Source organism: Pelmatolapia mariae, linkage group LG16_19, assembly GCF_036321145.2.
Source record: "Pelmatolapia mariae isolate MD_Pm_ZW linkage group LG16_19, Pm_UMD_F_2, whole genome shotgun sequence".
NCBI lineage: Eukaryota > Metazoa > Chordata > Actinopteri > Cichliformes > Cichlidae > Pelmatolapia > Pelmatolapia mariae.
In genome coordinates this window covers 16944954-16971755 of record NC_086241.1, presented here as the reverse complement: position 1 = coordinate 16971755, position 26802 = coordinate 16944954, and the positions used below count along the sequence as shown (strand labels likewise).

Sequence of the window (26802 nt, the reverse complement as noted above, 5' to 3'; positions counted from 1 at the left end):
AGGAGGCTAATCATGTGGCCGTCTCAAAAAAAAAAAAAAAATTAAAAAAAAAAAAAAGATGATAAGTGACATGTGGAAGATGCAATAAGCCCGTAGACTCACTTCCCTCATACCAATAAAACATCAATAACCTCCAGAGCCTTTTATTCCGCTGAAATGCACTTTGCATTGGAAGCATAGAGCCGTCTGATGAGTTTTAGATATCCTGGTGTCTAATTATTGATTGTCTCTCCCCGTTTAGGCTGTACAGTAAAGCTGTGGGTCAATACGCCTCCTCGGCACAGTTACCTGACAGATTCACTGGCAGCAGCAGCAGCAGCTGAATGAGAAATTAAAAATAATGAGAAGCTGCAGGGTAACCAGAGTTCCTGCTGCAGGGTTTGTTGAAAAAGAAAGAAGGGGGGAAAAGAAAAGAAAATCAACAAAATGCAATAAAAAACCGAAGTTTAAGCACTTTATTTACAAAATGTTGAACACAATAAAATATAACATTTCAATATCATTAGGGTTTCATAAATTTATGGATATCCAACTGAATGGAATAACAATGGAAGACAAATAAAAAATAGCAATGGACTACACAAAATGACATGCTGGTGTGTATAATATTTGATACTTCGATAGTCTACGTTTTGCTTAAGATTTGACACAAGAATAACCATGGACATATAGTGATGTTTATACACTATAAAATGTCCCATTTGTCCCAGATTTACAATTAGAAATGCTCTTTTTTTATACCAACAACACATTGCGAGTCATAGCATTTTCCAAACCCTGTTTTGCCCACACTTCCAAGTGCACTGATCTGTCCAATCTTACAACGAACTCCACACGTATAAATACTCGCATATAAACGATAAATAATGTGCAATACAAAAGTAATTAAATAATAAATAGGCTATATGCTAGTACAAAAGATTATGCAAATCAAAAGAAAAATACAAAACAATAAATAAATTGGGGTGTGCGCGGGGGGAAATGAGAGCCTAACAAACAGACGAAAAACTTCCCTAAAAAAATCCTTCTCGCTAAGGATGCGCTTCTATTTTTGTGATCTACAAGACTTACCTTCAAGTAATGGCATGAAATACTCAGTCAAAAAGAAAAAAAAACAATTGCGCATTGCACTTGAGAAAAAACAAGAACAAAAAAAGAACTACTGACAACCGGGCTATCTGCTTCTCCGCATCCCCAAATATTCAAGAGAAATGGACAAAGCTGTATTATTTAGAAAATAATTACACAATAGCATTAATAGTAATATCAATAATACTGTAATAATACACACGACTCGCTTGGAGTGTAGTTATTAGACTAGTGAGGTAATAAAAAAAGAGCGCAACATAATCTTGGCACACACACACGCAAACATACACGCGCACGCACACACACACGCGCGAAACCACATATTACAAATGCGTCAGTTTAGGCGCTTCCTGAATCCTTCCCTGAGACGCTTGGTGAGAGGTGAGGTCTGTGTATGTGGGATGGGGATCACAGGGTCCATGGTGGTGGTTTCCTGGGATCTGAGCGGCACAGCTGTAGTCCACACTGGTGGATGAGGGGTGGGGAAGATGGCCGAGGTTGAACATGGGGCCCGAGGCTGGCATGGAATCAACAAAATTCCCACCCACGTAAACGGGGCTGCTTTGCAAATTGGCGTTGGCAAAGCTGCCGTTGCTCTGCATGCCGTGGTGTTCGTACTCGGAGCCCGGGTATCTCTTCTGTTGTGGGATGCAGCCACCCAAGGGTGCCGTGTACGCGGCCAAGCCGTACATATTTTGCTGGGGTTTGGCAAAGGACGGGGGTGAGGGTGCGTCATAGCTGAGGCTGTTCACATTTTGGAGCTGGCCAGAGTATCCAATGTGATTTGGGCCACTCAGCGGCGGGCTTCTATCCGGGGAATGTCCCAGGGGGGAGTGCGCCAGCCCTTTAGACTTCTGGTCCTTTTTGTATTTCATCCTCCTGTTTTGAAACCAGATCTTTATTTGGCGCTCGGTGAGATTCAACAGATTTGCCATTTCCACCCTCCGAGGACGACAAAGATAGCGGTTAAAGTGAAACTCCTTCTCCAGCTCCACAAGTTGCGCGCTGGTGTAAGCAGTTCTGACCCGTTTGGACGCTGGTCCCGGTGGGCTTTTCTCATCACTCACTTCACCACCTGTGAATGAACCACAGAATCATCTTAGGGTCTTTTGAACAATGTGAGGAATAATTTATAAATTCCATGCACATCAAGACCCCCCCACCCCGATCCCCTCCCTACCCAAACACACCTCTACACGCTCACACAACATACACAGACACTACACATACACGTCACCATCATGATCACTACCTGCAGTGGCACAGTTGCTTGAGTTCTTCTGCTTTGAGTTCTGTCGGGTCTCCTTCATCCAGGGGAATATCTGCTTGGTGAGGGCTGGTGTGGCGCTGCTGGAAGCACTGCTGGATGGGGATTTCTTCTTCTGAGATGCAGAGCTGTTGGAGCTAGGGGAAGATGCAGACAGTGGAGGAGCCTGCTGCTCTGAAATACTAGTCGCTTGGCTGTTGTTGTTATTTTGACTGCTGCTTTGTCGCATGCAATCTCCGTTCAGGTCGCTGTCTTTTAGGGCTGGTGGCCGGGCTGCAGCTGTCTGAATGGGACAAACTGAGCCCTGGTAGTCGCTGTCTATGTTTGAAGTAGGATAGGACTGGTGTGCGGGCCCATAGTTGTAAGAGTCTGGTTTGGGGTAGGTATAGCCTCCAAAAAGTCCAGAGTTATCGTAGTATGTTGCTTTCTGCATTTTGTGGATTCAAAGCCAGTAAGCCAGTGAAGCTTTATCCAGTTGCATGAGTGTTGTTTATTTACGTGATTGGTGTTTCCCACCGCTGCTCCACTCTGTGACCTATAAAAAGAAACATCTCTCACTGTAACGCCACAGAATGTGTGAGATGCAGCGTTTGAAATCCACATTAAACCAAAAGGCACAGCTTGCTTGGCCCAGACTGAAGCTACTGTATAGAGCATTTGGTGCTTTCTAATTAAACAACTATAGCAATTAAATTAGAAAAGCACCAAATGTCTTCAAACTGTCTATAACAATGCTTCATCTCCAGCTCGTTCGACTCGTTTCTTGGCACAAAACAGTTAAAGTTTAACTTGGACTAAAAGGACCCTCTGGGAGGCTTTAGGAGTCCCTTGCAAATAAGCTGAATCAGCATTTGACACACACGTACACACAATACCCTTTTCAGCAATCACAAGGCCTGACAAAGCCCCTAATGCATTCATTGTTCACGCGCGCACAGGCATTAGGATCGCATGTTCAAGAGCGCAAGAAGCACAACACTAAACTCCCGCACTGTTCATATAAAAATGTAGCTGTGTGAGAGGGTTAGAAAGAGAGAGAGAGAGAGAGAGAGAGGGAGAGAGAGAGGGAGGGATAGAGTGAGAGTGAGAGAGAGAGAAAGATGGGTTGGGTTGGGCTGGGTTAAATATGACATTTCACCAGCCTTTACGCACATCTCAAACATTATAATTTGGCTGCTTGGTCGGTTTTCTTCTTAAAGATTTATGTCTAATTATCTTGAAAAAAATTTTTTTTTAAACTTTTGGAGGATATTTTTGAAAACCAAAAAAATTATTATTAATATTCTTATTATTTTACCAATATGATAGAAAGGCATGACAACATTTAAAGTAAGCCAAAACAAAAATATCAAAGGGGCCCTCCTGTACTGTATGTTGGTGGCTTTACGAGGTGCAGTCTGCGCCGTGCATAACAATTGCACCTGTCAATGTGGACCGCGGCAAAATTTATGACCGCAAATGTTATGGTTGTAAACGGCCTGAGAGAGGGGAATGAAAAGCAAAACACTCCTCAAGACACACAGCCCCTCAGAAGTGTAAAACTAAGCGTAGGAGGAAGGCAAGGGAAAGAATTTCAGAGTCGGCGACTTCTCCCATGAAGAGGCTCGGTTTATAAATGATGCCTCCATTCTGTCTTAGTGCGAGTCTCCAGCTAAACACAGAGGTGGAAAGCACGGAGCTGTTTTGCTTTGAAAAAGGCACGGGGATATTGGCGAGGTCTTGAAAAACTCTACTTTTTTTTTAATTTTCTTATTGTGTGTGCTCTCACTGTTTAATTCCGGCAACGCTGCTGAAAAAGGAAATGGGACTTACTGAAATTGGACTCTGGCCTGCGTAAATAATTACACGTACAGGTTAAGACCATCCTTCATGTCTGTTTTCTTGATTTAAGCCTCCTGTGAAACACTGTGAGCGTAAATATGTAGCCTAATAACAAATCACCCTTTCACCTTGTTAGCAGTTGGCTGTGTTGTCCTCTCCCTTCATTAAAAAAACGTTACTCACCGAAATCTGCGCAGATCTGTTTTATACCCCTCAAGCATTCACCACTGCTTCCATCTCGACCTAAAAGACAAAAATAATAATACAAATAAATGTATTTTTATTAGTCTGAGCCCTGCGTTATTTTCGATGCATGTTGTGTTAAAAATGAGTGTTACATTTTTAGTTGTAGTATTTTTTTTTAATTTAGATTTATGTGTAAACTCAAGCTAAACTAAACAGTTCTAGATAATTAATTAAAAATTATAGTAGCTTAAGAGAACTGAGGCTTTAGTTCCATATTTTCCAGCGTTTTGATTTTATGTCTATTTTTATTTCACTTTTTTTTAAACTTTTTTTTTTTCTTCTTTTGCTTTCAGTTTCTTGAGAGTGAAAAGTCTGACATGTGCACTTTTAGTACAAAAGAGTCAGGCCAAATATCTAGCACTCATAAGCGTTTTAGGTGACCTTAGGGTCATTCAGCAGTAAGTCATAGTTTAATGAACAACGAGCAGTTTGCCTTAAAAAAGAGCCAAGTCTCGACTAAATTCACAGCAGCTTTTCAGCGCTAACAGAAACAGGACAAGATGCTACCGACGGCAAGGAAACCAGAAATTAAAACCCAGAAATCTTCCAGATAATTATATTTGCAGTGAGTGTAAAAAAAACCCCAAACAGCTCCTGTTTCATTGCATCTATCCGAGGAATTTAGCTTCATAGTATCACGATTCAACTGTAGGATTTCTTCATGAGGATTTTCTAAAAAGCTGGTCGATAGTCTGCACCTCGAGTGCTTTTGAGCACACTGAGCTACTAGTAGCAGACATGGTTCCCTTTTCACGCGGCTGTGTTTTTCGCCTACGCGTTGTTACGGTAAGTTTGGTCCACACAATGGATCGGACTCAATCTGGAGTGTTATTATCTCACTTAGTCGTTTCTTCAGCTTAACCTTTGAAAATCTATTAATAAGAGGGATGTTTGTATAACTGGAAATATATATATATATAATTTTTTTAAGCTAAGTTTATAATTTTACACAATGTATTCGCTGCTGTTTTGAAACAACGAAAACGAAAACAAAACACAAATTGCGGTGTTTTGCAGAAAATTGTATAGTGCTTACAAATTCCCATTTTTGTAGCAAAATGTCTGTATTTTTAGTTTAGCTTTTTCTTCCAGGAGACTGCGCGTAATTATGAGCAGGTCAGGCCTATAATACAAAAGCTGCAGTGCACAAACATTAAATCTTTATCCAAAGTAAAACAGTAAACTGAACGAAAATGGGAGGAAATTATCTCAAATTTGAGTGTATTGCCTTCTGTTCTTAGACCTACTGCTCATCAGTCCAAAGAGAGAGAAAATATTTTTGCATGAGTCAATATTATAAACTAGGAACAAGTTAGCCATTAAGGTATCCAAACATTAAAAAAAATAAACGCATTTGCCTTTGTCCTTGTTCACTATTCAGACCTCCTATCCCTTAAAGCATCCACTATAAATTCACCTATAATATAACGTTGCAGGTTAACAAAGCCATACTATTGAACCCACATAAATCAACGGCAAACGCCAGAGTGTGAGGATAAGACAACAAATTAATGTGATTTACGATCCAAGAGTCAAAAAGAAAAGTTCCTCTCCCACTTTTTCCTCCGAGCAGGTTTTCATAAACGTGAAATCAGCTGAAAAGCGCAGGGTAGCTTAGGCTCGATCTGTCGATAATATTTGAACGCAATTTCTCGAGGAAAAAAAACTATAATAATGGTAATAATATGAATCTGCTTTTGAAGAGATAGCTTTGGGCTCCATACCCGCGCGTTTGCCGGTGAGAGCGACGTTAACGAGCATCGCCTCCATGAATGGAATGAATCATATATATTTCCTTGGATTATATTAACCCGTGGTTAAAGGTTGCTTTCTGCCATGCAATTGCTTACCTGTGAATCAATTCATCATAAAGCAGTTCCCTCTCAGTCTCAGTTCCTTTCCACGTTGTCTCAAGAATAAATCCTTCACCCTTTGTCTGTAGACAATGCTGTCCTAAACCTGATCTTGCTGTTTTTCAGACATTTCCATATACCAGTGGAGACAGTATTCCCGAAAGAATGGAAGGACTCGCATTCAACTACCAATAAAAAGCGAACAAGGTATCCTTATTCCTGAAAAAAAATCACTGGCAATCAATCACCTAGTGAAATATACAGGAATTCAATAACGGAGAGGCCTGTAAAGATTTGCAGCTAACATTGGGATTTTGGGGTGTTTCGGAAGCTTTATGATGACAAATAAAGGCGCTGCCTTAAGGTACAAGCATATTTGTTCACGTGATTGTTCCCTTCTTCAAGTAAGCCTTACCTCACCAATCCATTTTGATAAAGGGTGGCGTTTATTTCCTCATCTGAACTGTGTGAATGTGAAAATGTTCCTCTGCCTATTTCTTTTTATCTCCTCATGAGCTGCGAGCTTTGCAGCTCGCCTGCACTTCAGCGTTTAAACCCAAGCAGATATGCTTTTGTTTGGGTGCTCAACGTGCAAATTTAGACATCTTTAACCTCCCCCCCCCCCCCCCCCCCCCCCCACAAAGGCATTCAAGTGCAATGCATGTGCGCAAAATGATCTGTGCATTTTATGTCACAGAAGATTTGAAATTTCCAACATTTATGAAGATTTCTTTTCTTTGCCTCACTCCGCCAAAAGATAGAAACTAGCGGGGATTTCGCAATAAAACGAATAAAGAGGGCCTCACTCATCACATTTTGCATAATATTGAAACGTTTTAAAACGCGGTTCTGTGTAATTTACAAACAACTGCACAATGATGTGGGAGTGCATTTTAAAAAATGATTTATGAAATAAATGACGTGTGTGTTTTTTCTTGCAACTGGGAACGGATTGTATTCAAATAAACCACATTATCATCTCGTGTTTGTTGTGTCTGTCTTCCCACACAGCTGAAGCACAAAGAGGCACGGAGCCAGTGTCTTCTTGCATTGTTTTCGGTACTAACCCCACACTATGCCAAATAATGGCAAGCTTTAATACCAGAGAAAATATATCTAAAGGCCAGAGTCTAAGATTTCGAACCACAGAGACGGTTCTCGGACCTCTGGTTGGTTCAGCGGTGGGTAATCTTTGCTAGAGAAGAAGAAGAAGGGATGCCGGACTGGTAGCGTCTCAGCATATGTTCAGAGGGTAATAAAAGTGAAAGATTTACAGTTTTCGCCCGGCCCCCAACAGCCTCGCACCCTTTCAGGGATAACTGAGAATGATTTACAAGGAGGCAGAACTGTCAGCCTGGCCGAACTTCTAGGACTTCTAAGAAATCAAAATTAGATCATCCCCCCACTAACAATAAAAACAATAGAAAATGATTGTGCTCTAAAGCGAAAGGGAGAGATAAATAACTAGGAATTTGTCTTATGGTTAAAAATACAACACCAAAAATCGCGATTTCTGCTTCGCAAACAAGACAGGTTAATATTAATGCTTTCTTTAAACATATTCAGTTTACTTCAAATTAAAAGAAACAAAAACAACTTCACATTAAATTAGCAAAAATCCGAATTAGACTCTGAATAAGGAGTCTATGGGCCCAAAGGAGGGAGCAGACTAAGCTGCATGTGTCCGAAAGAGCAGTTATTCAAAGCGAGCATCCATAAATCCTACTTGTCACTGCCATTTACTTTTTTCACATTAGTCCCATCAGTCCATTTCAAGACATTTGCAAACCGCAAAACTGAAAATTTATGCTACTGCTAATATATTTAATTTATTTTATTTTATTTTTAAAAAAGAAGAAGGCATGCGTACAGCGACTAGCCACAGCCTATACAATTGCGCTCAGAGCGCACACATCAAAGGGAGCAATTTATCAAATATCACGACATTTGATATCGTCATTTACCAGCTGGGGCAACATGAAAAATGTTGAAATATTTACCTACCCAAGCATCCATCGGTTCAGATGTGTTGCTAAAGTGCGGGACTACAGTTGCGCCGGGAATCGGATATTATTTTCTTGGGGGATCTCTTCAGTTTTCAAGTCTGATAGAGTCCTTGCGATTAATGACGACGCCGTGTTTCTAGGGGGACGTGCTGCATTAATTATTTAGACAATCACGTGGTCGAGAATAGAGAGCGGAGTGGTATAGTCTCTGGATTATATCTCTGAATGCAGACAGCGCACTTTAATATATCTTAGGGGGGTTGTCTGGCTCGGAGAGGCTTCTTGCGAAAACAGCTGGAAATCAAATATGGCCGGATGGAGAGCAACGACGTTGTATTCCTGCACTGGGTGCAGTGTCATTGAAAATGGCACTGCCTTTGGCTCCCATTTATTGCTGTTCAGACATGTAGGTCAGTGTGGCTACACACTGCACGTTGTAGTAGGCTGCTCTGACCTGATAACTGCCAAGGAAACTATGATATTGGCATAAGTTCAATTCATGCATTATATATCAGACGCTCAAAACACCCAGGTTTTATATTAAGTAGCTAAAAATAATAATAATAAAAAAGCAACCTTTGGTTAAGTTAGAGCTTGTAATGTATTTTAGGTAGGTTCTCCCCCCTCACCCCCCTTCTAGTCGCTTCTCCCCAGTCCCCCCCCCCCCCCCCTCTCTCTCTCTCTCTCGCTCTCTCTCTCTCTCATCTTCTCCTCAGCATCTATATGGAGATCATTTTTGGCAGGATGGTGGATTGGTAGCATCACTTTGTCTCTGCTTCTCTCCACATCCGTGTGACAAACTTAAATTTTATGTATACACAAACGTTTATGCGCGGTGCACGCACGTGCTCAGTGGGCATCAGCCCGTGGTCACTGGGGATGAAAAGTGTTTGGGTGCAGGTTGTCTTTACAAATGCATACATATGGTCACTTTGTTTGTATCAGAGCTGATCCTGTAACGTGAAGGGGTCGAAGGTCGGTATTGCTGCGACTCATCCTCAATAAAGTCTCAGCTTGTGGATCATGGGGGGTTGGGGGATTAATATTAACCATAAGCAGAATATAGGTATGCTTTAATACCCTAAAGTGGTATACGGTGCTATTGGGTGTTTGTTCCTTCGTTCTAATACAGCTCTAACAAATGTGGCGTGAATTAGTCTTGGAGAAGGACCAACTCCTCTTAACAAGTTTTCCCTGTCAATTTGAGTCTTATGAGGCCACTAGAGATAATTTGTGCTTCCACTGCGCAGTAAAGAATCGTCTAAATAACTTTTACGCATTTAATGTGGTTTTTATGGCACAAAAAATAATAATAAATAAATTAAATAATCCCCACTAAGAGTTTTTTTTTCTAAGGGGAGGTTTTTGCGCAGTGCTTGCTCTCGCTTTGTTACGAACTCATGAGTAAAATGAAACGGCAAAGTAAAAAACCTCTTCTATTTTATTTTATTTTATTTTCTAAATAATGAAAATACACTTGTGTGCTTAAATTTAGGACCTGCCAAGACAACAGGCTGAATTTGTGTATCCACTGGCCATTTGGTCCATTTGTAGATGTTTTGTAAAAGCGGCCTTTAGTTCCATATGGTTCCACACGCTTGTAACCCTTAGGTGAAAAAACACTTGGAGCAAAGCTGTCCTTTGCGTCTAGCGTAACCAAATGGCACCAAATAACGCAAACAAAGAAAAGTTACTCTAAAATTTCAAGCTATCGGGGAAATAATAAATAACCCCGGGGTCGAAAAAATATATGTATTTCTTCTGAATCAAAATCGATCTTGAGTGCAGGAAATAAACATCCCAGAACACACAGTCTCCCAAATACTTAAATGCATAATCAGTAGAAATCTTTATTTTTTTTTATTCAATATACTTCTCACATCTCAATGCACCGTACAAGGTAAAAAGCATGTACAAAAATAAAAACGAAAAGATTGCATATAGACATGAGGAGACAAACGCACAAATCAGAACCTTTTCGGGGCTTCGCCTGGTATAAATACTGTTTAAACACGTGTAAAACGAGGAATTCAGCGGCTCTTACTTTGAATCAACTTTAGCCTTTTTTTTTTCTTTTTTTGAGGGTGGAACAGTCCTCCAAAGCAAAGCGAACAGCGCCTGGGAGAGAAATGCTGCCTGTCCGGCGGGTCAGGGGTGCTGGGGTCAGTCCTTGCGGCTGAAATGTGTCCCCTGGATGAACCTGCCACTGCTGCTTTGTCGACCTTCGGTTGAAATACCTTTTCAACTCTCTCGTCAAGAAGACTTCAGAAAGGAGACCTCCACATACTGGGAGAGCTTCTTGGCTTTTTGTCCGAGGACAAAGACGGTATAAAACAAGAAATATCTGTCTTGAAACATGACCTGAAAGAGCCCCACGGATAGCTTGGTTGTGAATGAAAAAATAAAATAAAATAGAAGATTCCCATGTTAACTAAGACTAAAACTTTGCATAAGGCCATGCTAATAACGCACAAGAGTTCAAACATATTTCGGAATAACAAAGGTTTAACGAATACTTTTAATTAAATTGTGTGCTATACGAAAAAATGTACACGTTTTTAAACAAATAAATAATGACGCAGAAATCGTCTGAAAAATAAAAAATAAAATACTGCTAAATCTCCAGGATTTGATTATTTCCGACTGGAAACATCTAGTATCAATTTGATGCCATGCAAGAACAAATGATCTTTCATAGGAGAGTTTTAAATGGCACAAGAGAGCCTCTGAAAATGTACACTGTTTACAAAGATGTCAGGAAAGATTTATAAGGGCACTCTGAATAGTATGCACACAGGAATGTCTTGTGTTTGGGAAATAACATTTTAAAATTTCAAAGCTTTTTTTGTACAAAATAAGTTAAAACATACAAGTCACAAAAGATTCAGCGGGGATTTTTGAAAAAGGTTGAGGAGTGTTTGGCGTGCTCTATATGCAAATAATATTTCCTTCAAGTATACATTTATATATATATATATATTGTGCGTTTAATGTGAATTTTTCAATTGGCTAAAATAATTTCTGTGCTGAAAGCTGTAATAACTTTTGTGTATGTGTGTGTAATTTGAAATGATCTCACTGTTTTGTTTTTAAGCAAAGATATTTCATTGTTTAAATCAGCTGAATCCACGTGAGAAGAGCAGAGACACTTTGTTTAAATCCACTGAATCGGCCGAGGCTGCTTGATAAATGTCTCCTCAGAGGGGGCAACGTCGGAAAAAGAGGGAAGGAAAAGTTTATTTCGACGTTTTTCTGTCTCTTTGAGGAAATTTGAACACAGAAGAGGCTCAGCTTGCAAACCTCTCGGTTTTAAAGACCGATTGATTTTCTCACTCAGACTCGAGGCAACAATGCTGGAGGGTCATGTTTGTTAAATTAAAAACAAAATAGCTAGAAACGACATCAGTCCATGCAAAAGTCAGATGCAACTTTTGTCTTTTTTTATATACAGTTAATCTCTAAGGACAGGACCACTTTCCTTTCTTATAATGCTGTGATATCAGTCTGGTTATCCTTCTGAATGCTCTGCAGATGGTTGGAGACTGGTGCAGATCTTCCCTTGGTGTTGGGTAGTTTGTGATCTTTCTTCCATTTCATCCGTCTGTTTTGAAACCAGATTTTAATCTGCCTTTCGGAGAGACAAAGAGTGTGGGCAATCTCAATCCGCCGCCGCCTGGTCAGATACCTGTTAAAATGAAACTCCTTTTCTAGCTCCAGAACCTGCTGCCGGGTGTAAGCTGTTCTGGACCGCTTGGGTTCAGATCCCGTGTAATCCGGGTTCACTGGGAGAAAGAACACAAAAGAAAAACAAAACGAAACAAACAGAAGTCACTAAATGTGGTCGATGCAGCATGCAGGTAGAACATGTGCAGGACAAGAAAATTAGTTTCTCTGTCAAAGTTCATACTTTAAGGAAATTTAAACGGAACTGTCATCAGGAAACAGTGGATTATTTTAGCTCAATTTAACCAGATTTGCTCTAGATTTCATCCCAATTTCCACCGGCTAGTCTCTGTGTTTGAGGAGCTTTTAGGCGCTCACCTAGCGGCCTATTTCCTGAGCTATAAAAATTTATGACTTGTGTAATTGGCGAGGCCTTTCAAAGACTCCTATAAATAGTATTCTGAATGATTTCTGGATTATAGCCCTCAGTAGAGGAAGAAGAGGAAGAAGAAGAGGAAATCTTACCAGTAGTTACGTGAACTTTCTTCATCCAGGGGTAAACTACTGCTGGCTGCTTGGCTTGTATCCCATTTTGGCTCTTTGTGTTTTGCTGCTGTCCACAAGTCCGGGGTCCGGCCACTTGGACCGGAGTCCCCTGCTCAGTCTGTGCGCTAAAATGGCTCGGGTGGCTGGCTCTCTCGTGCCCATGACCCCGTGGTTCCACTGTGGAGTCCTGCACAGTGTTGCAGCTGAAGGGTTGCTCCGTGTAGTTTGACCGTGGGTAGATCCCTGGATGCTGAAAGTCTGTGTCCTGCGATGGACTGTAGTAGTCGGAGCCCTGCTCAGGTATATAGTTATTCTGTGAATATTCCTCGCAGGGAGGAAATTTGGGATCCACATACTTAGAGTTCACCATATACGAACTCATGGCCATTAATTTCTGAAGGTAGAAAATACTAATTTTTCTCGAGTTGTCTTTTTTCCTCCCTCCATAAAGCCCTCCTACTTGGTGTCAACTGAATAAAGTTAGCGAACCATGTGACCAGATCGGCCAATAGAGGTGATGCGGGTCCAAACACGGGTAAACATACAACTAAATGCATTTTTATCCGAGTTAAGATACACAGAAATTAGACCCTGATGGAAAAAACCCAAATATTATCTTGAAACATCTGCGTACGTGTTTGGAAGACAGAAAATGATGATTTCAAAATAAATAAATAGAAAAATTGGGGGAAAATATGCACAATATTGAACTTACGAAACTTATTAAAAAGAAAACAGAATATTAAAAATAGGGATTGTCTTCTGTGCATGCTGATGTTTCATCAGAGCTGATTCCTGGTTTCTAAAGTCTAACTTAAAAGCATGGTGTTCAACAGAGAAACCAACAAAAGATACAAAAAGCCCCTTGGCATAAAGACAGCGAATAATGAGTGAGGACAATTGATGGACACTGTCTTTGTCAAGAAGGGGTCATCCAAAAGTTACACGAATCTCATCACTTCATCTGCTCCCATCCCTTTGAAAAAAAAAATCTGTCTCAGGAGCCTATTGGCCAGCAGCAGCAGTCTCTGGGAATCAATAATGTAGAGACAGAAACTGCCCACAAGAGAGAAAAAAGAGCTACAGCTGGAGTGTCTGTGGCTTGGTTTCATTTAGTAAATTCATTTGGTATTTCATGCAAAGCACAGAGAGCCAAACAGGAATAGAGACACCTTCCAATGTTTATTTCCACGTGCAACATTTCATATTAGATTTCCTTTAAGCCTACAGAGTTACAGCACGACCTCTTATGAGGAATGTGGTGTTGTCAGATTTACTCTCAGTCATAAACCAACACTGTTAATGTAACAACTGGAAGCACATTAGGCTTCAAATGCCTGATAACGATGGCAGTAAAGTCAATAAATCGAAGTTTTTTCATCGACCATATACTCCCCTAGAATCGAATCTGTGAATCTGATTTCATCACACAAATTCGGTTCTACAGGGTATATATAGACGACGGGAAGCGATGCTGCCCAATTTTACCCCCTAAACCACATCACGTTTTCTTTGTGCAGCACTCTAGACTAATAAAATTAACAAAGTGGCTCACAATCAGAATAAACCAAAACCATCAAAGAAGCTGAGGTTACATAAGAAAATAAGAGGCAAGAATTAAAAACCCAGGGATAAACACATACTTTTATAAGCTATAATCACTCCGGAGTGCCCTATTTCCTTTGTTTTAGCCACGGCATTTCCTTTTTAATTTATTCCCCTTCCCTACAGTATAAAATAAGCTTTTTTCGTGGTCTTTTTTGTTGCTTATTTGAAGGAAATCTCATCAATAGGACACACGAAACCCTCGAAGCCTTGTCAGTTGCTGGCTGACAAGGCTTCCAAAAAAAGAAGAAGAAGAAAGACATAAAGAAAGGGAAAAGCAAAAACCTATAGGCTACAGGCTACCTCTGCCCTGGGTACTCCTGTCAATCGTAAGAAAATGACAAGCGTAAAGTAAATGAAAAAACAGCTACCAACTGAGGTCAGCCCAGCTTTCAACGCAGAACATCTTCTTCTCTTCATCAGGCTACAGCCCAAGTTCACAGCAAGACAATACACTTCTTCAAACACCATAAATCCATAAATGACCTTCCACTTTTTAAAACTGTCAGCTCAGATTTAAAGTTAAGCCTCCGTCAAACAACCGAGCAACGGTATAAACCCCTGAGCACTTGCCAGGTTATACAGGGGTTTCCTACCTCCGCTGTCCAAAAGATGCTACGGGCTGGAGGCCATCGAGGTCAACTCAAATCATTTACAAACTTATCAAAAAGTTCAATTATTTTTACTGCTGCTGACAGCTCAAAGGGTGCAAAAGTTTACCAAGTCGTCAGACCTTAACTAACTGCCATGGAGACCACCTCAAGCCCTACACCGAGCTTCCTCTACAAATTAAATTAGTTAAAGCTGGGCGTGATCAAGACAGATTGGCCAAAACTGAGAGAAACTGAGAGGGTCTAGCAAAAATATTACACTTTTTTTTTTTCAAGGACGCTAAATCACCATGCGAGTGAGCTAATTTCATAGCAGTGCGTCTATATGGAGAAAAATAACGCTGATGGCGAGAAAATATAGCAAACTCTGAAAACTTTGAGTCAGTATTTAAGCAACGAGACAGTAATTTGAATTTATGACATGTTTCCTTCTTGTCCAAAAGTGACACAATAATTGCATCTCAGCTCTGAAAGGGCTTAAAAAGCAACTGTGCCTCACACACAGGCCATGTTTTCTTCTTTAATAAGAAAAATTAAACGGATAAAGAAATAAATTCGTGGCTAATTATTTGACAGATGATGTAAACGGTTTAGTGTAATATAATAGGGAATATTATTGGCTTGCACCAACCTTGTAAAAGAGGCCTTTAATAAATAAGAATCAAACATAAAACAGTAAAATCAGTGTGACGCTTTGTGCTGGAGCTCCTTTAACGAATATGTAGGCCTGCGTGTAGTATGCATGTGTACATATATGTGCTGTGATCTGAGCTGGAAAATTTCCGCTAAAATATCAACAAAAACTCAAAATATTCGTTATGGCCTCAATTAAATGATGAGTGCATTATTTATTTATTTATTTATTCATTTATTATAAATCGTCCTTGCACTTCACGTTTCAGTATTTATTAGACAGCCTGACCTGCCTTTCACCTGACCCTGTCGGTCCTTGTGACGGGTCAAAGCCGAGTTTCCCAACAAAAGAATGATAAAGTCAGCGTTTCCTGGCAGCTCGTGTTAAACCAATGGCCAACTAGTCTCCAGCTCGACTCTTTCTTCATTACATTCACAGATATTTGTTTTCGATTTTGTAAACCATCAGCTGAGGATTTGAAAGCTGCAGAAAACACCAGGCCTGCTTAATTTTCACACAACGTAATAAAGGTTTTTTTTTTGTCTGATAGTAAAACAAAATAAAGGCTAAATTCCCTTTGAAGCTTGGATCAAACATGCAACCATTACAAGACTAGATTTCTAACAAAGGGTGACAAAATTAATAATTTAAAGGCCTGCAGTTAGAAACGCGCCAGGCCTGGGGTGAATTAAGAAAAAAGAAAATCCACATCATGTAAAGACTTAAAACTGATTTTCTTGCGAAATCAGTGCTGTTTAAAAACAAAACAAAACACATTTCTGTGTGATTGAAACCCAAAGAAAAGATGACGTTATCTAGCAAACGAATTGTGGGTGAAGAAATGTGCAGCTTAACAGATGGACACAGCAGGAAATTAATGCAATTTAAAATAAAATTCCTTTGATTAAAATCTCAAGTTAACTGCACAAGATCACCAAACAGCTTTGAAAAGACCAAACAAAGAAGCAGAACCAAAAGATGAAGAATAAGAAGATGGTGTGGAGCAAATCAGACCAATAACACTTTAAAAAAAAAAAGAAAGAAAGAAAGAAAAAAAGTGAAGGTTAGATCCATAAAAGCTTTTCAAAACAAATCAAACAAGCAATAAACTTGAACACAACTTCACCAGAAGAGCACACCGTCTAAAAGTTACCGAGCATGCACTGCAGCTTTACAGGCAGGAAACAGTTTAGCCTGAGCATTACGCATGTGACATCACACGCCCATACCACGAGCATAATGATAAAACGCAGCTTACCGCGGAAACCGCAACAGATGACACGCAGTCCAACAAACGCATCCATGCTGAAGGGGAAAAGTCAGTCCGGTAGAGTTCCATGTCAATTGAGGCTCTATTCCATCTGGACTGTCTTACTAATACACAATGAGAATTATATTTTGGCTTGTCAAGTCCCAGGCCATAAAACAAAGTTTAATGGCATCACGTGTTTCCTCACAGCCATTCACAACAGGGCGCAGGCCCATAAATAACCCTGAAAGTTGCACTTACTCAATAATAGCGATTGCACTGATGTGCACTGAGGAAAAGTCGTGGAAATGAGGAAGCAGGGAAGCGGAAGGGATTTTGTAACAGTCACAACAGAAAGTGGTACAAGAGCGAGCCGTGACAGAATAACATGTTTTATTCCCACCGTGAAAACTGGGGAGAAAAATATGTGCGAGCTTTAAACTTCCATGAACAAACACCAAAGTATCCTGGTCATCTTACATATTAAATTTAATAATTTTAATATTGAGGTGTGATGTAGTCTAAACTACTGAAATCGAGAATTTCAATATTTAAATCTCCTGAAACCTGACGCCTTTTGACCTCTAAAGTGTTAACAAATGCACCACTACGCGTCACTGATTGGTGCCCGAATACATTTTTTTTTCTGTCCAGTGAACCTGTCACAATAGGACTGATGTCATTCATTCTTCCGGGCCAATCCCTGAGTGCAATGCCTTTTGCTCCTCCTCCTCCCCCTGCTCTGACCTAACCGGAGAGAGCAGACCATGTTGAGGTTTGGGTGGCTGCCACAGTGCGGCAGGTATAATAAATGTGAGGGCAGCAGATCAGAGACTTGTAATTTTCTTACATGGATGTCCTCATAAAAGCTTTTCCTTCCTTGGAGATTCAAATTCTGCCTACACATAACCCCTGCTTTTAGTTTTCATGTTTCCTCGAACTTTTTTGAACTTGTAAATAAAGTCGTTTTAATTGAATCATCCTGTTTATCACGAGGATACAGTTAACGATTATTGAATGACTGTTTGCTGGGGAAAGATGACAGACATGAATATTTGGAGGATATCCAAAGCAGCACAAAATGCACCATTGTACAATCTTAATGGCTGATCTCATTTGATAACAGCCTTTAACGTATCTAGTGCCCATGCATGCCACATGGGTTACTTTTCTGGCACCAAAACAACTTTCAGAAAGAAAAAGAACTGGATCACGTGATTCCCGCCTCAGCTACTTACAGCACCAAAGAGCATGCTAGTAAAAGGATTGCTAAATGGGACCAGAGAATCTGACTGTTGGGCAACAGCGCCTTCTGCTGGCATGATAAAGGCCTCTCCACAGTTCCACTGTAATACATACAAAAATAAATAAATATATAAAACATACACAAACCAGTTATTTCACCCAATCCTGTGTTTCATCAAACTGTTGACGAAGTTTTGAATGAGTGGAGAGGAGATTTACTGTTGGTATGCAGACCACTGATTTCAGAATTTGCTCAATTACTCTTCTAAATGACTCCTTCCAAAGCAAGTAGCCTAATGCAAGCTAATTCAAAACTGGGTTTAGTCAAGCTCTTTAAACAAATTATATGAATTCAGAATAATTACCAAAGCATATTTATATCTAAATATTTACAAGTATTTTCCTGTATTTGTAGACTGAACATTTAAAAAAGACTATAATGGGAATATTTATAGTAATAAACTGCAGAGTAGATGTTGAAATTGAGAATGCTGATGTTGTGGTGATGATTCATACTTAACATTGTTAATGAAAGCATCATTTATCTAAGTGGAAACAAAAAAACTATTAAACTATTAAATAGAAGGCAAATGACAGCACATTTAGGTTCACATGGCTTGGCTTGAGCAAAAAAAATAAATAAATAAATCTCACAAAATATATTATATGATATAGCTACTAAGTCTGTTGCTAAAGGGTCTAGACAGTCTGGATGTCTGAGAGGAGCTGAGTAGGAGTGAAGGGAGGAAATCCATTTATGGAAACTAATAAAAATATTAGTGCAGGGCCTGCGGTCACACATATACTAAATAATTATGTGCATTACAAAAAACTCTTAAAAACGTGTGATCTTTTTTTTTTGCACTGTCAAAATTTTAAAAATCATGACGGAGTCCTATGTAATTCTCTCAGGCTTCTGCTTGTGCCTGTCTTTCAGGGTCCATTTTGCCGCATTGCAGTAAGGCTGTAAATACTTTCGCAGCTGCCTGTCAGGCAACAGTGAAATACTGTCTTTGTTCAGTTGGCCTCATCTCCAGGCAGCTGAAAACAAGTAGGAAAACTGAACTTTTGCTGCCAGGCTTTGTATAGGTTCAATAAAGCAAATTAACTGAATTTTGTCTCGAGTATAATCCCGCATTTATTGGCATATAAAGCGAAACAGTGTGATGAAATATGGTGGCCTGAATACGCCAATACAGATTTTCTAGCAGGTTGAGAGATGTGGGATAATATAGCTACAATTACTCGTAGAGGTTGATGGAATTGGGATGTGTCTACAACCAATAGCTTAACACTGAAAGCAAAATAAGGAATGATGGGTTAAAGACAAAGCTCTTTTGCAGTGCACAGTGGAAAAAAAAACTTCTCTGCATCAAAAACACAGCTCACACATCACCATCTGTGACCTCAGAAACAACTTCTATTGGTTCACTTAAGGCTTTAAAAAGGCATCAATAAACATGATGAAACGACTTGAAATCCATGTGATATTTTCTTAAATATTTCTCTGTGGTTGTTGCATTATAAAGGGCAACTTGCCGACGTTTGTTAATCATTATAATATAATGGCCAGCCTTCTGTTACTGAACATGTCTAAAAACAAAAACAATTAATCCCAACACACCCAGCAACATGTGACTTCACCAAATTACCTGAGTGCCATTACCTTGCAGCTCATTTACATGACCAATGAAACAGGAAGCTGTCAAACTTTACATGCTCTCACACATGCCCAACTAATAAACGCCATTATCGCACAAGAAATCTTACCTATGGCGGTGAGGTACTCCATGCTTGCTCTTTGAAGTTTGCTCAGGCAGTGCATTTTGCGTGAAAGAGCCAGCACAGCTCTGTGAATGAAGAAGGTGGGATGTGGATAAAGTTGAAACGCTTCTCTTGTTATCCAGTAAAAAAATATATATAATTAATTAAACAAACGACGCAGCGCCAGGAAAATATGCGCTGATCAGACAATTATGAAACGAATAGCAGGCGATTTTTAAGAGAGCAGACCGTAGTGTATCGGTTTAACACCATAGACAACGTGATACAGAATGCAGTGGGGGGAAATCGCCAGGGAAATCAGGAAAAGGGCCATGAAGACGTTTGCCTCTCGCACATGACCAGTGGCATCCAATGACAGGCGATGGAGGCACATAAAAAGGTCTATTACCAAGTTGTAAATTGTCCCCTCACAAAAAGGAATTTGGACTGCAGCAATTCTCCCCATCTTGGCGCATAATAGCAGAAGCCCCACCAGGTTCCCCAAGCAAGAGCTTTTCCCCCTGTTTTTTATTTCTTTTTTTTTTCTTTTTTTTGTCGTCGTTTGTATCGCTCAAAAATCTAAAACTTCATGCAAAGTGTACAGAACAACTGAGAAACGAGTCTGATTAAGTATATCAGATTAATCTTCTTTTTTTAAATTAAATATTTGGCAAAATCAAACTGATCCGAGGTTTGGATATTACAGTGTTAAAATGCATAATCTGCCATAGAACACGTTGATGTTTAACGTTTTGTAGAAACTGTAGATTTTATGAAACAAAATCTTTTGAGAAACCAAATATTTCTTGTATAAAATGCAGAACATCTTTGTGCCTTTATTTTATTTTGTTTTTCATCTGTGAGTTCACGGCCTGTGCAGCAGATGCTAGGAAAACGCCACGCAATAAAACCAGCAAGTATAATTTACACCTTTTTTCCCTCATTAAAAGTCTAATGCTTTGTCGCCGGCCTTTTCCCGTGGATGTTCAGTCATTGTCCTGGAGGACAGATTTTCAGCGGATGAGGGACTTTTGTGTTTCCAAATGATATTGCATATCAGCGTCTTTTTTCCACGCTCTTACAGGCCAGCTGTTGTTTATTATTAGAGACAGAGATACACTATGGTGTGAAAATTTTTTCGTGTAATTGAAACTCGACACTTAAAGACCTAAATACTGCAACTGCATGCAGTCTCTGCACATGTGTCTACGACTGCACCAAAGAGGAATTTCATGTATTTCATTCTCGTTCATCTGGTGGAACGCCAGAGAAAGCACTGTGCGATTTATAGTTAGGCTAGCCCGAGCTATGGCTCTGGTTTCCTGTCTTATAGCTCCCTTTCCTTTCTCTCTCCCCGTGTGTGTCCCTGTGATAGAGGGAGAAAGATGCAAGACCTCGGGATTTGTTGAATCACATTGCGTTGCGACTATGACGTTATTGTAATGTAGACTATACTTGAAGGCCTTTCTTTTGGAGGGTAATAGACTGATGTACTTTTAATCTATCTATCTATCTATCTATCTATCTATCTATCTATCTATCTATGCAGGCACACACACACACACACACACACACACACACACACACACACACACACACACACACACACACACACACACACGGGGCATATCAATGTCATTTTTTCACTGTATGTCGGCGCCTCTTTGTTTGCGCCCAACAAAAATCTTGTTGCACGACTTTAAGCATTTCGGCATGCCACATAATGTACATTTATATAAATGAATCAATCACATATCAGTTATTCTGCAAACGACAATTAGGGCTTTGCAAAGTTTAAAAATCGTTTTCTTCTTCTTCTTTTTCTCCTTCTTTTGCCAAGTGGGTTTCACTGACAGGTTTAGTGCTGCATGCTTATTGATAGACCGACACTGATTTTCTCAGAGACATAAATTCTGATCCTGGAATCATGTCAAAGTCTGCCTTCAAGAAACTAAAGATTAAAAAGGGGGGTGAATTAAGTTAATGCTTACAGGCAAATTTGTGTTATTATTTGCCAAGCACACTGACTCTATCTGTCTTTGTGACCCATTCTGAACTACAAATTCCTCGTCACATTACTCCAGATCAGCCAGAGGCTGCCTACCCACACTTTTATCAAACCGCAGTGTTTCATTCGCTTTTGGAGAAGTGTCATTTAGTGTTCCTCCGCATTGTCATTCTATATTCATCCGCAGCTCTATTCTCATAGAAACACCGTGTAACGTACAGGTTCTGTTGAATAGGATCTAGAATATATAGTCATATTTTAAGCTTGTTTCGTTGCAGTCGCTATGAAAACAAAAGCGGTTAAATTCATAAGCATATTTATAACAATACATCAATAAAAAAACATTTTAAAAATCTAAAATTATATTGGGACGAGTGGGGGAGAGGAGACATTAAAATGCATTCCTGACAAGCGAACTTTAAAACTCATACATCACATTTGGTGTTTTCTTTTCGTCTTCTTCTTTTCTTCGTTTTTTTAATGTGCACACAGTTCTCCCAACAATAAAATAAAATAAAATAAAAAAAAGGTGTATTATGTGTCTTACGTCGTCTTTTTCTAATAAAGTTATCACTTTACTTTTTACATTTTTTTTGTTGTTAAATTGCCCTGATTATCTTGGCCTACATGCATAACATTAATACGGGAAAAGTATGCATGCAGTGCAGTACTCACTAAAAAGCTGTCCCTGTTCACAGTATGTATACAAAGACACACACACACACACGCACACACACTGACATATATATATATATATATATATATATATATATATATATATATATATATATATATATATATATATATATATATATATAAAACAAAAGCGGTTAAATTCATATATATATATATATATATATATATATATATATATATATATATATATATATATATATATATATATATATATATATATATAATCTGATGGAAGCAGGCCTGTTCTGCTGTTTTTGTCCTGCTGTAGTGATTGTACACAATAACGTCAGACGGACAGACGTACTAAAATGTTACTCCCATGCTCCTTCTAGGTCTATTATTCTCCTTTGAACCAGTAATTGAACCAGTACGGTCACTAACTATTCGTATTATTTAAAGGGTAAGCAGCTTCCATTGCAGAGACAGAGTTCGATCCATTCCTCGTGTGTAAACAGTGTAGTCTCAAAAAAAGAAAAAAGAAAAAGAAAAAAACAAGAAAAAACAACCAAGTTGAACGTGTGTTCAGCCGTTTCAATAGTGATTACTAAAGTGATGCTTACTCTATCTGCTCACAGCAGTATGTGCTGCCACATCTCTTTATGGCTCCATAACTGCGCTAAAACGCACAACCAGCAGAAGAAGGATAAGCTGCATTTTATTTCATGAAATGAGTGTATAAGGTGTAAAAATAAAACAAAACAACTTGGATTTATATATAAAAAGAAAGCTAAATCTGAGTGTACTTGGTGTGTTTTATTGTCAGTGAATTGACGCCATTTTTAAACTGTAATTACTTGTTTTAGCTTTAATGAAACAGACAGCACTACAGTTTACATTTTAAGTATTAGTAATATTATTAATAGTATCACAACAAGCAGGACATTGTGGGACAGTCTAAAAACGACAGGCTACTTCTCTGGCTATTTAACAATAACAATAGCAGGCTAATAATAATAAAACGACGAGGCTCAGAGACATGCCCTTTAAAGGAAAAAAACCATCTGTGAAAGATCAGTGTCTCTGTTGTTATTTTTTCTGCATTTACACGGTGGGCTGAGTCTGCTTCTGCCTTCAGAAAGCCTTCTCTCTAACGATTAAATTTGGCTTCTCCTTTGTGTAAATGTGTGACATATTGCTGAAATATGGGGCCTGGGAGCTGTCAGGAGATTTCAAAATCAGTATAAGGGTGCTGCAATAACCGATTAGAAAAATGGGGCTTTCAGGCTTGTAACTGTTAAAAGTAGCGCGCCCTTCTTAACACACGTTCATCAGGGCATAAGACGTTTATGATATAAATCAGTAAAAACATGGACAATGGTATGGCCCTTGCCTTGTCTACGTGTTCCAGCTGTGAATAGGCTGCTTTAGCTGAGACTTAAAGGACAACATCGCCCTCTAGCGCTCCCGGTATTCTTTCCAGGGGCCCTGAAGCTCCAGCAAAGGTAAACAGATTGCTTTTAGATCTGCAACTTTCTGGATTCCTGTTTTAATCAACAAGTTCCACTGAAGGTGTTTTCAAGTTTAAGAACAAAGAAAAACAAAGCGTGTTAGCTCCTGCCCGTGAAGTACAATTAAGACACATGCTCTTCTTGACCATTTCAGTACACAGTCCATCAGAAGATAAGACTGCACCACACAGCAGTCAAAGTTAAGTTTTTTTTCCCATCGGTGGGAAGTGCAATTGATGAATACACGTGACCATTAAGGTGGGGGTGATTTCCTCTAAAACAATTCATCGACCAGACACCCCATGGAAAAGTGTCTATACTCTGTTTGTCAGCAACAGACGCAAACACCCAGGAAAAAAGGGCTTTTCAAAGGAGAGCGTAATTACTGACCAGGCCCATAAAGTAATTTAGGCCAGACGTCTAGCCATTTCTATAGCTTTATTGGACCGCGGTTCTTCCTGCTTTAAAGTAATTGTTCGTACAAGTTGGACCATAAATTGGAAATTCGCCGCAACACCTCTCCCAATAGCAAACATTTTATGACTTGGAGCACTACTTTTCAAAAAACACTAAAATCTTCCGGTTTTTAAAGTTATTTTTAAAGATGTTTTAAATAATATTTAGTGGGGGTTTAACATAATTTTAATATGTGGGCTGCTTATAAGAACATCCAGCTATTACATATTGAATATTAGGTTAAATAGTGCTGTTCTCTATTAGGTTACATGGCCTCGATAAACCGCATTTAGATAAATAAGGCCTTAGGGGATATGCTTTGGTCTAATACAAATAAATTAAAGAATAAAGTGCTTACGTCAACATGTCAAAAATACGAATAAAGGAAAAAATCTTTATCCATTTATTTTTGATTTAGACTAAAGGGAGATTTTTCCTTTCCCAAATATGGCACCTTGTCATGAACTGTATGAAAGCTTAAAAAATAATTTAGCAGGTTTTAAAAACAAAGATTTTAAGCAAAAAGTCGTTAAAACTGGGTAAATTCTCGCTTTACTGAAACTGCGTCCCGTGTGTGTAGTGACATAGACAGCAGTCGAAGTAGTTGCTCTGAATTCCTTTTATATTTATATTTATATATATATACAACTCCAAATAACAGCAATACACATACATGTTTCCTGCTGCGTAAACATCCCACTTTGTTGCGTAAAACTTTCAGTTGGCTTGAAACATTGTTCGACAGATCCTCTGTGGGTCTCATCAAGACAAATTTTTTGCACGTGTGATGCATATTTGGCCAAATAACTCAGAACGCTGTCACTTAATATATGTTAAAAAAAAAAATAATAATAAAATAAAAATTTAAATGGCTAAGGAGGCTCCTATCAAAAATCATTATAATTGTTCACATGGCTTCCTTGGTACAAACGTCAGAATGTGTGAAACGGCACCAGCACCGGACTTATAGCTGTTCCTTGCCGTTCCTCTCTCTGTTCATCTTCTTCATTTTCATCCTCCTGTTCTGGAACCAGATCTTCACTTGTCTCTCCGTTAAACTGAGTATGCGAGCGACTTCATAGCGCCGGTCTCTTGTCAAATACATGTTGTAGAGGAACTCCTTCTCTAGCTCTAAAGTCTGATATTTTGTGTAGGGACATCGCTTCTTTCTCGTCGAGCGTGCATGAATCCAATTTGCTGCAGGGTTACCTAAAAGCACATAAAGTAAATACACATGTGATTAGTTGTTTGGTTTTTTCCCCTTTTTATTGTAACCTTTAATAAACTGTAGCCATTGTTTTTCCATAAATCGGGCTCAGAGACTTGCGGTCGGTTTCATTGAAGCAAAAGAAAATGAGAACTGTTGCTTGTTATGTCCAAAGAGGACCATTTCGATTACATGATTTCCTGTTTGTACTGATTCCCCCCGTGCACCAACAGAGGGGAATAAATCAGATCTGTACTTAGGTATGAAGTCTCCTTATATGCAATCTTATCGAAATATTAAGTTGTGTATCTATTTAGGGTGTCCCGTGACATGAAAACATTAGGATCCCTGCAATAACCCTTGTAGGGCGGGTTCTCCCCTTTCGGAGCAACAGTATAGTACGAGACACTTTTATAGGTTAGTAAAACCTCCAGTTTTACACACCCGGCTCATACAGTTCTTACGGTTGTAAATCAGCACCGGCTATTTCGTTTACTTACTTGGGTCAAGTTTTTGTTTTTCCTCTTTGGGTTCGCTGTGGCTCGAAAGCTCACTTCCACTGTGCTCTTTGGTTGCTTTTTCTGGACACTCCGATACTCCGCACATGAATTCGCCAGCGAGCGGCCGAGCCTCCGCTTCCAACGTGTCACAATCTGAAGATTTAGCAGGCAAGACCTCTGGCTTTGTCCCGTACGACCGACTGCTGGAGGGGAATCCGGCGAACGAAACGTGGTTCGAAATGGGGTCCATCCACGGTCGGACGCTAACGTATCTCCCGTCCGACGCAGGCAGATGGGACTGGTGGTGGTGGTGGTGCACATATGGATGATAAATCCCCTGAGGATGAACTGAGGACCAGGACGGCGAGAAAACAGCGGATTTCGGTGCAAAATTACACGAGGAAAAGTCTGCGTTGTCCCCAGCACCTGACGGCCTCGGGGTCATCGCGTGTGGAGCCTGAATAAAGCGAGCACCGTACACATCCTCCGGCTCCTGCCCCATTATAGCGTCCACATAGCAGTTACTGAGAGTGCCACTGGAAGACATTTTTGATGGCTTCCTACTCTTATAATAAGGGTTGCACTGTTACGGGAAGCTTCCCTTTATGAACAATCATAGTATTTTTGCTGGCCCGCATCTACAGGGATTGGTTACATGGATCACGTGGTCATATTTACCAATACAGCGAGTAAATCAATCCTGCCCTTGCTCACCCCCCCCCCCCCCCTTTTTTTCGTCAGGTTTAATTTAGCTTTTCATTTCTCAAATAATAAAAAGCCCATTCTGATGTGACTAGAGGGAGAAAACTAACGCTCAAATAAAATGCCCCTTTTTTTAATGAAGATGTGAGGATGTTTCAACAAAACATACAGTCTGTTGTTCTGTTT

At 39.6% G+C, this 26802-nt stretch overlaps 3 protein-coding genes across 3 annotated transcripts; all 3 read right to left on the bottom strand.

Annotated features, from left to right (window-relative positions):
* Positions 1-1412: 1412 nt before the first annotated feature.
* On the bottom strand, positions 1413-2789 carry hoxd3a (homeobox D3a). The gene is made up of 2 exons (XM_063498770.1): positions 2342-2789; positions 1413-2164 (listed from the first exon to the last, which is right to left on the bottom strand). Exons 1-2 carry the CDS (start codon positions 2787-2789, stop codon positions 1413-1415), a joined length of 1200 nt encoding a protein of 399 aa, XP_063354840.1.
* An 8976-nt stretch (positions 2790-11765) lies between these two features.
* Positions 11766-12921, bottom strand: hoxd4a (homeobox D4a). The gene is made up of 2 exons (XM_063498832.1): positions 12471-12921; positions 11766-12064 (listed from the first exon to the last, which is right to left on the bottom strand). The coding sequence occupies exons 1-2, from the start codon at positions 12877-12879 to the stop codon at positions 11766-11768; spliced, it is 708 nt and encodes a 235-aa protein (XP_063354902.1). The 5' UTR covers positions 12880-12921.
* A 12250-nt stretch (positions 12922-25171) lies between these two features.
* On the bottom strand, positions 25172-26461 carry hoxd9a (homeobox D9a). Its single transcript, XM_063498899.2, has 2 exons — positions 25915-26461; positions 25172-25416 (listed from the first exon to the last, which is right to left on the bottom strand). Exons 1-2 carry the CDS (start codon positions 26459-26461, stop codon positions 25172-25174), a joined length of 792 nt encoding a protein of 263 aa, XP_063354969.1.
* Between the last annotated feature and the right edge of the window lie 341 nt (positions 26462-26802).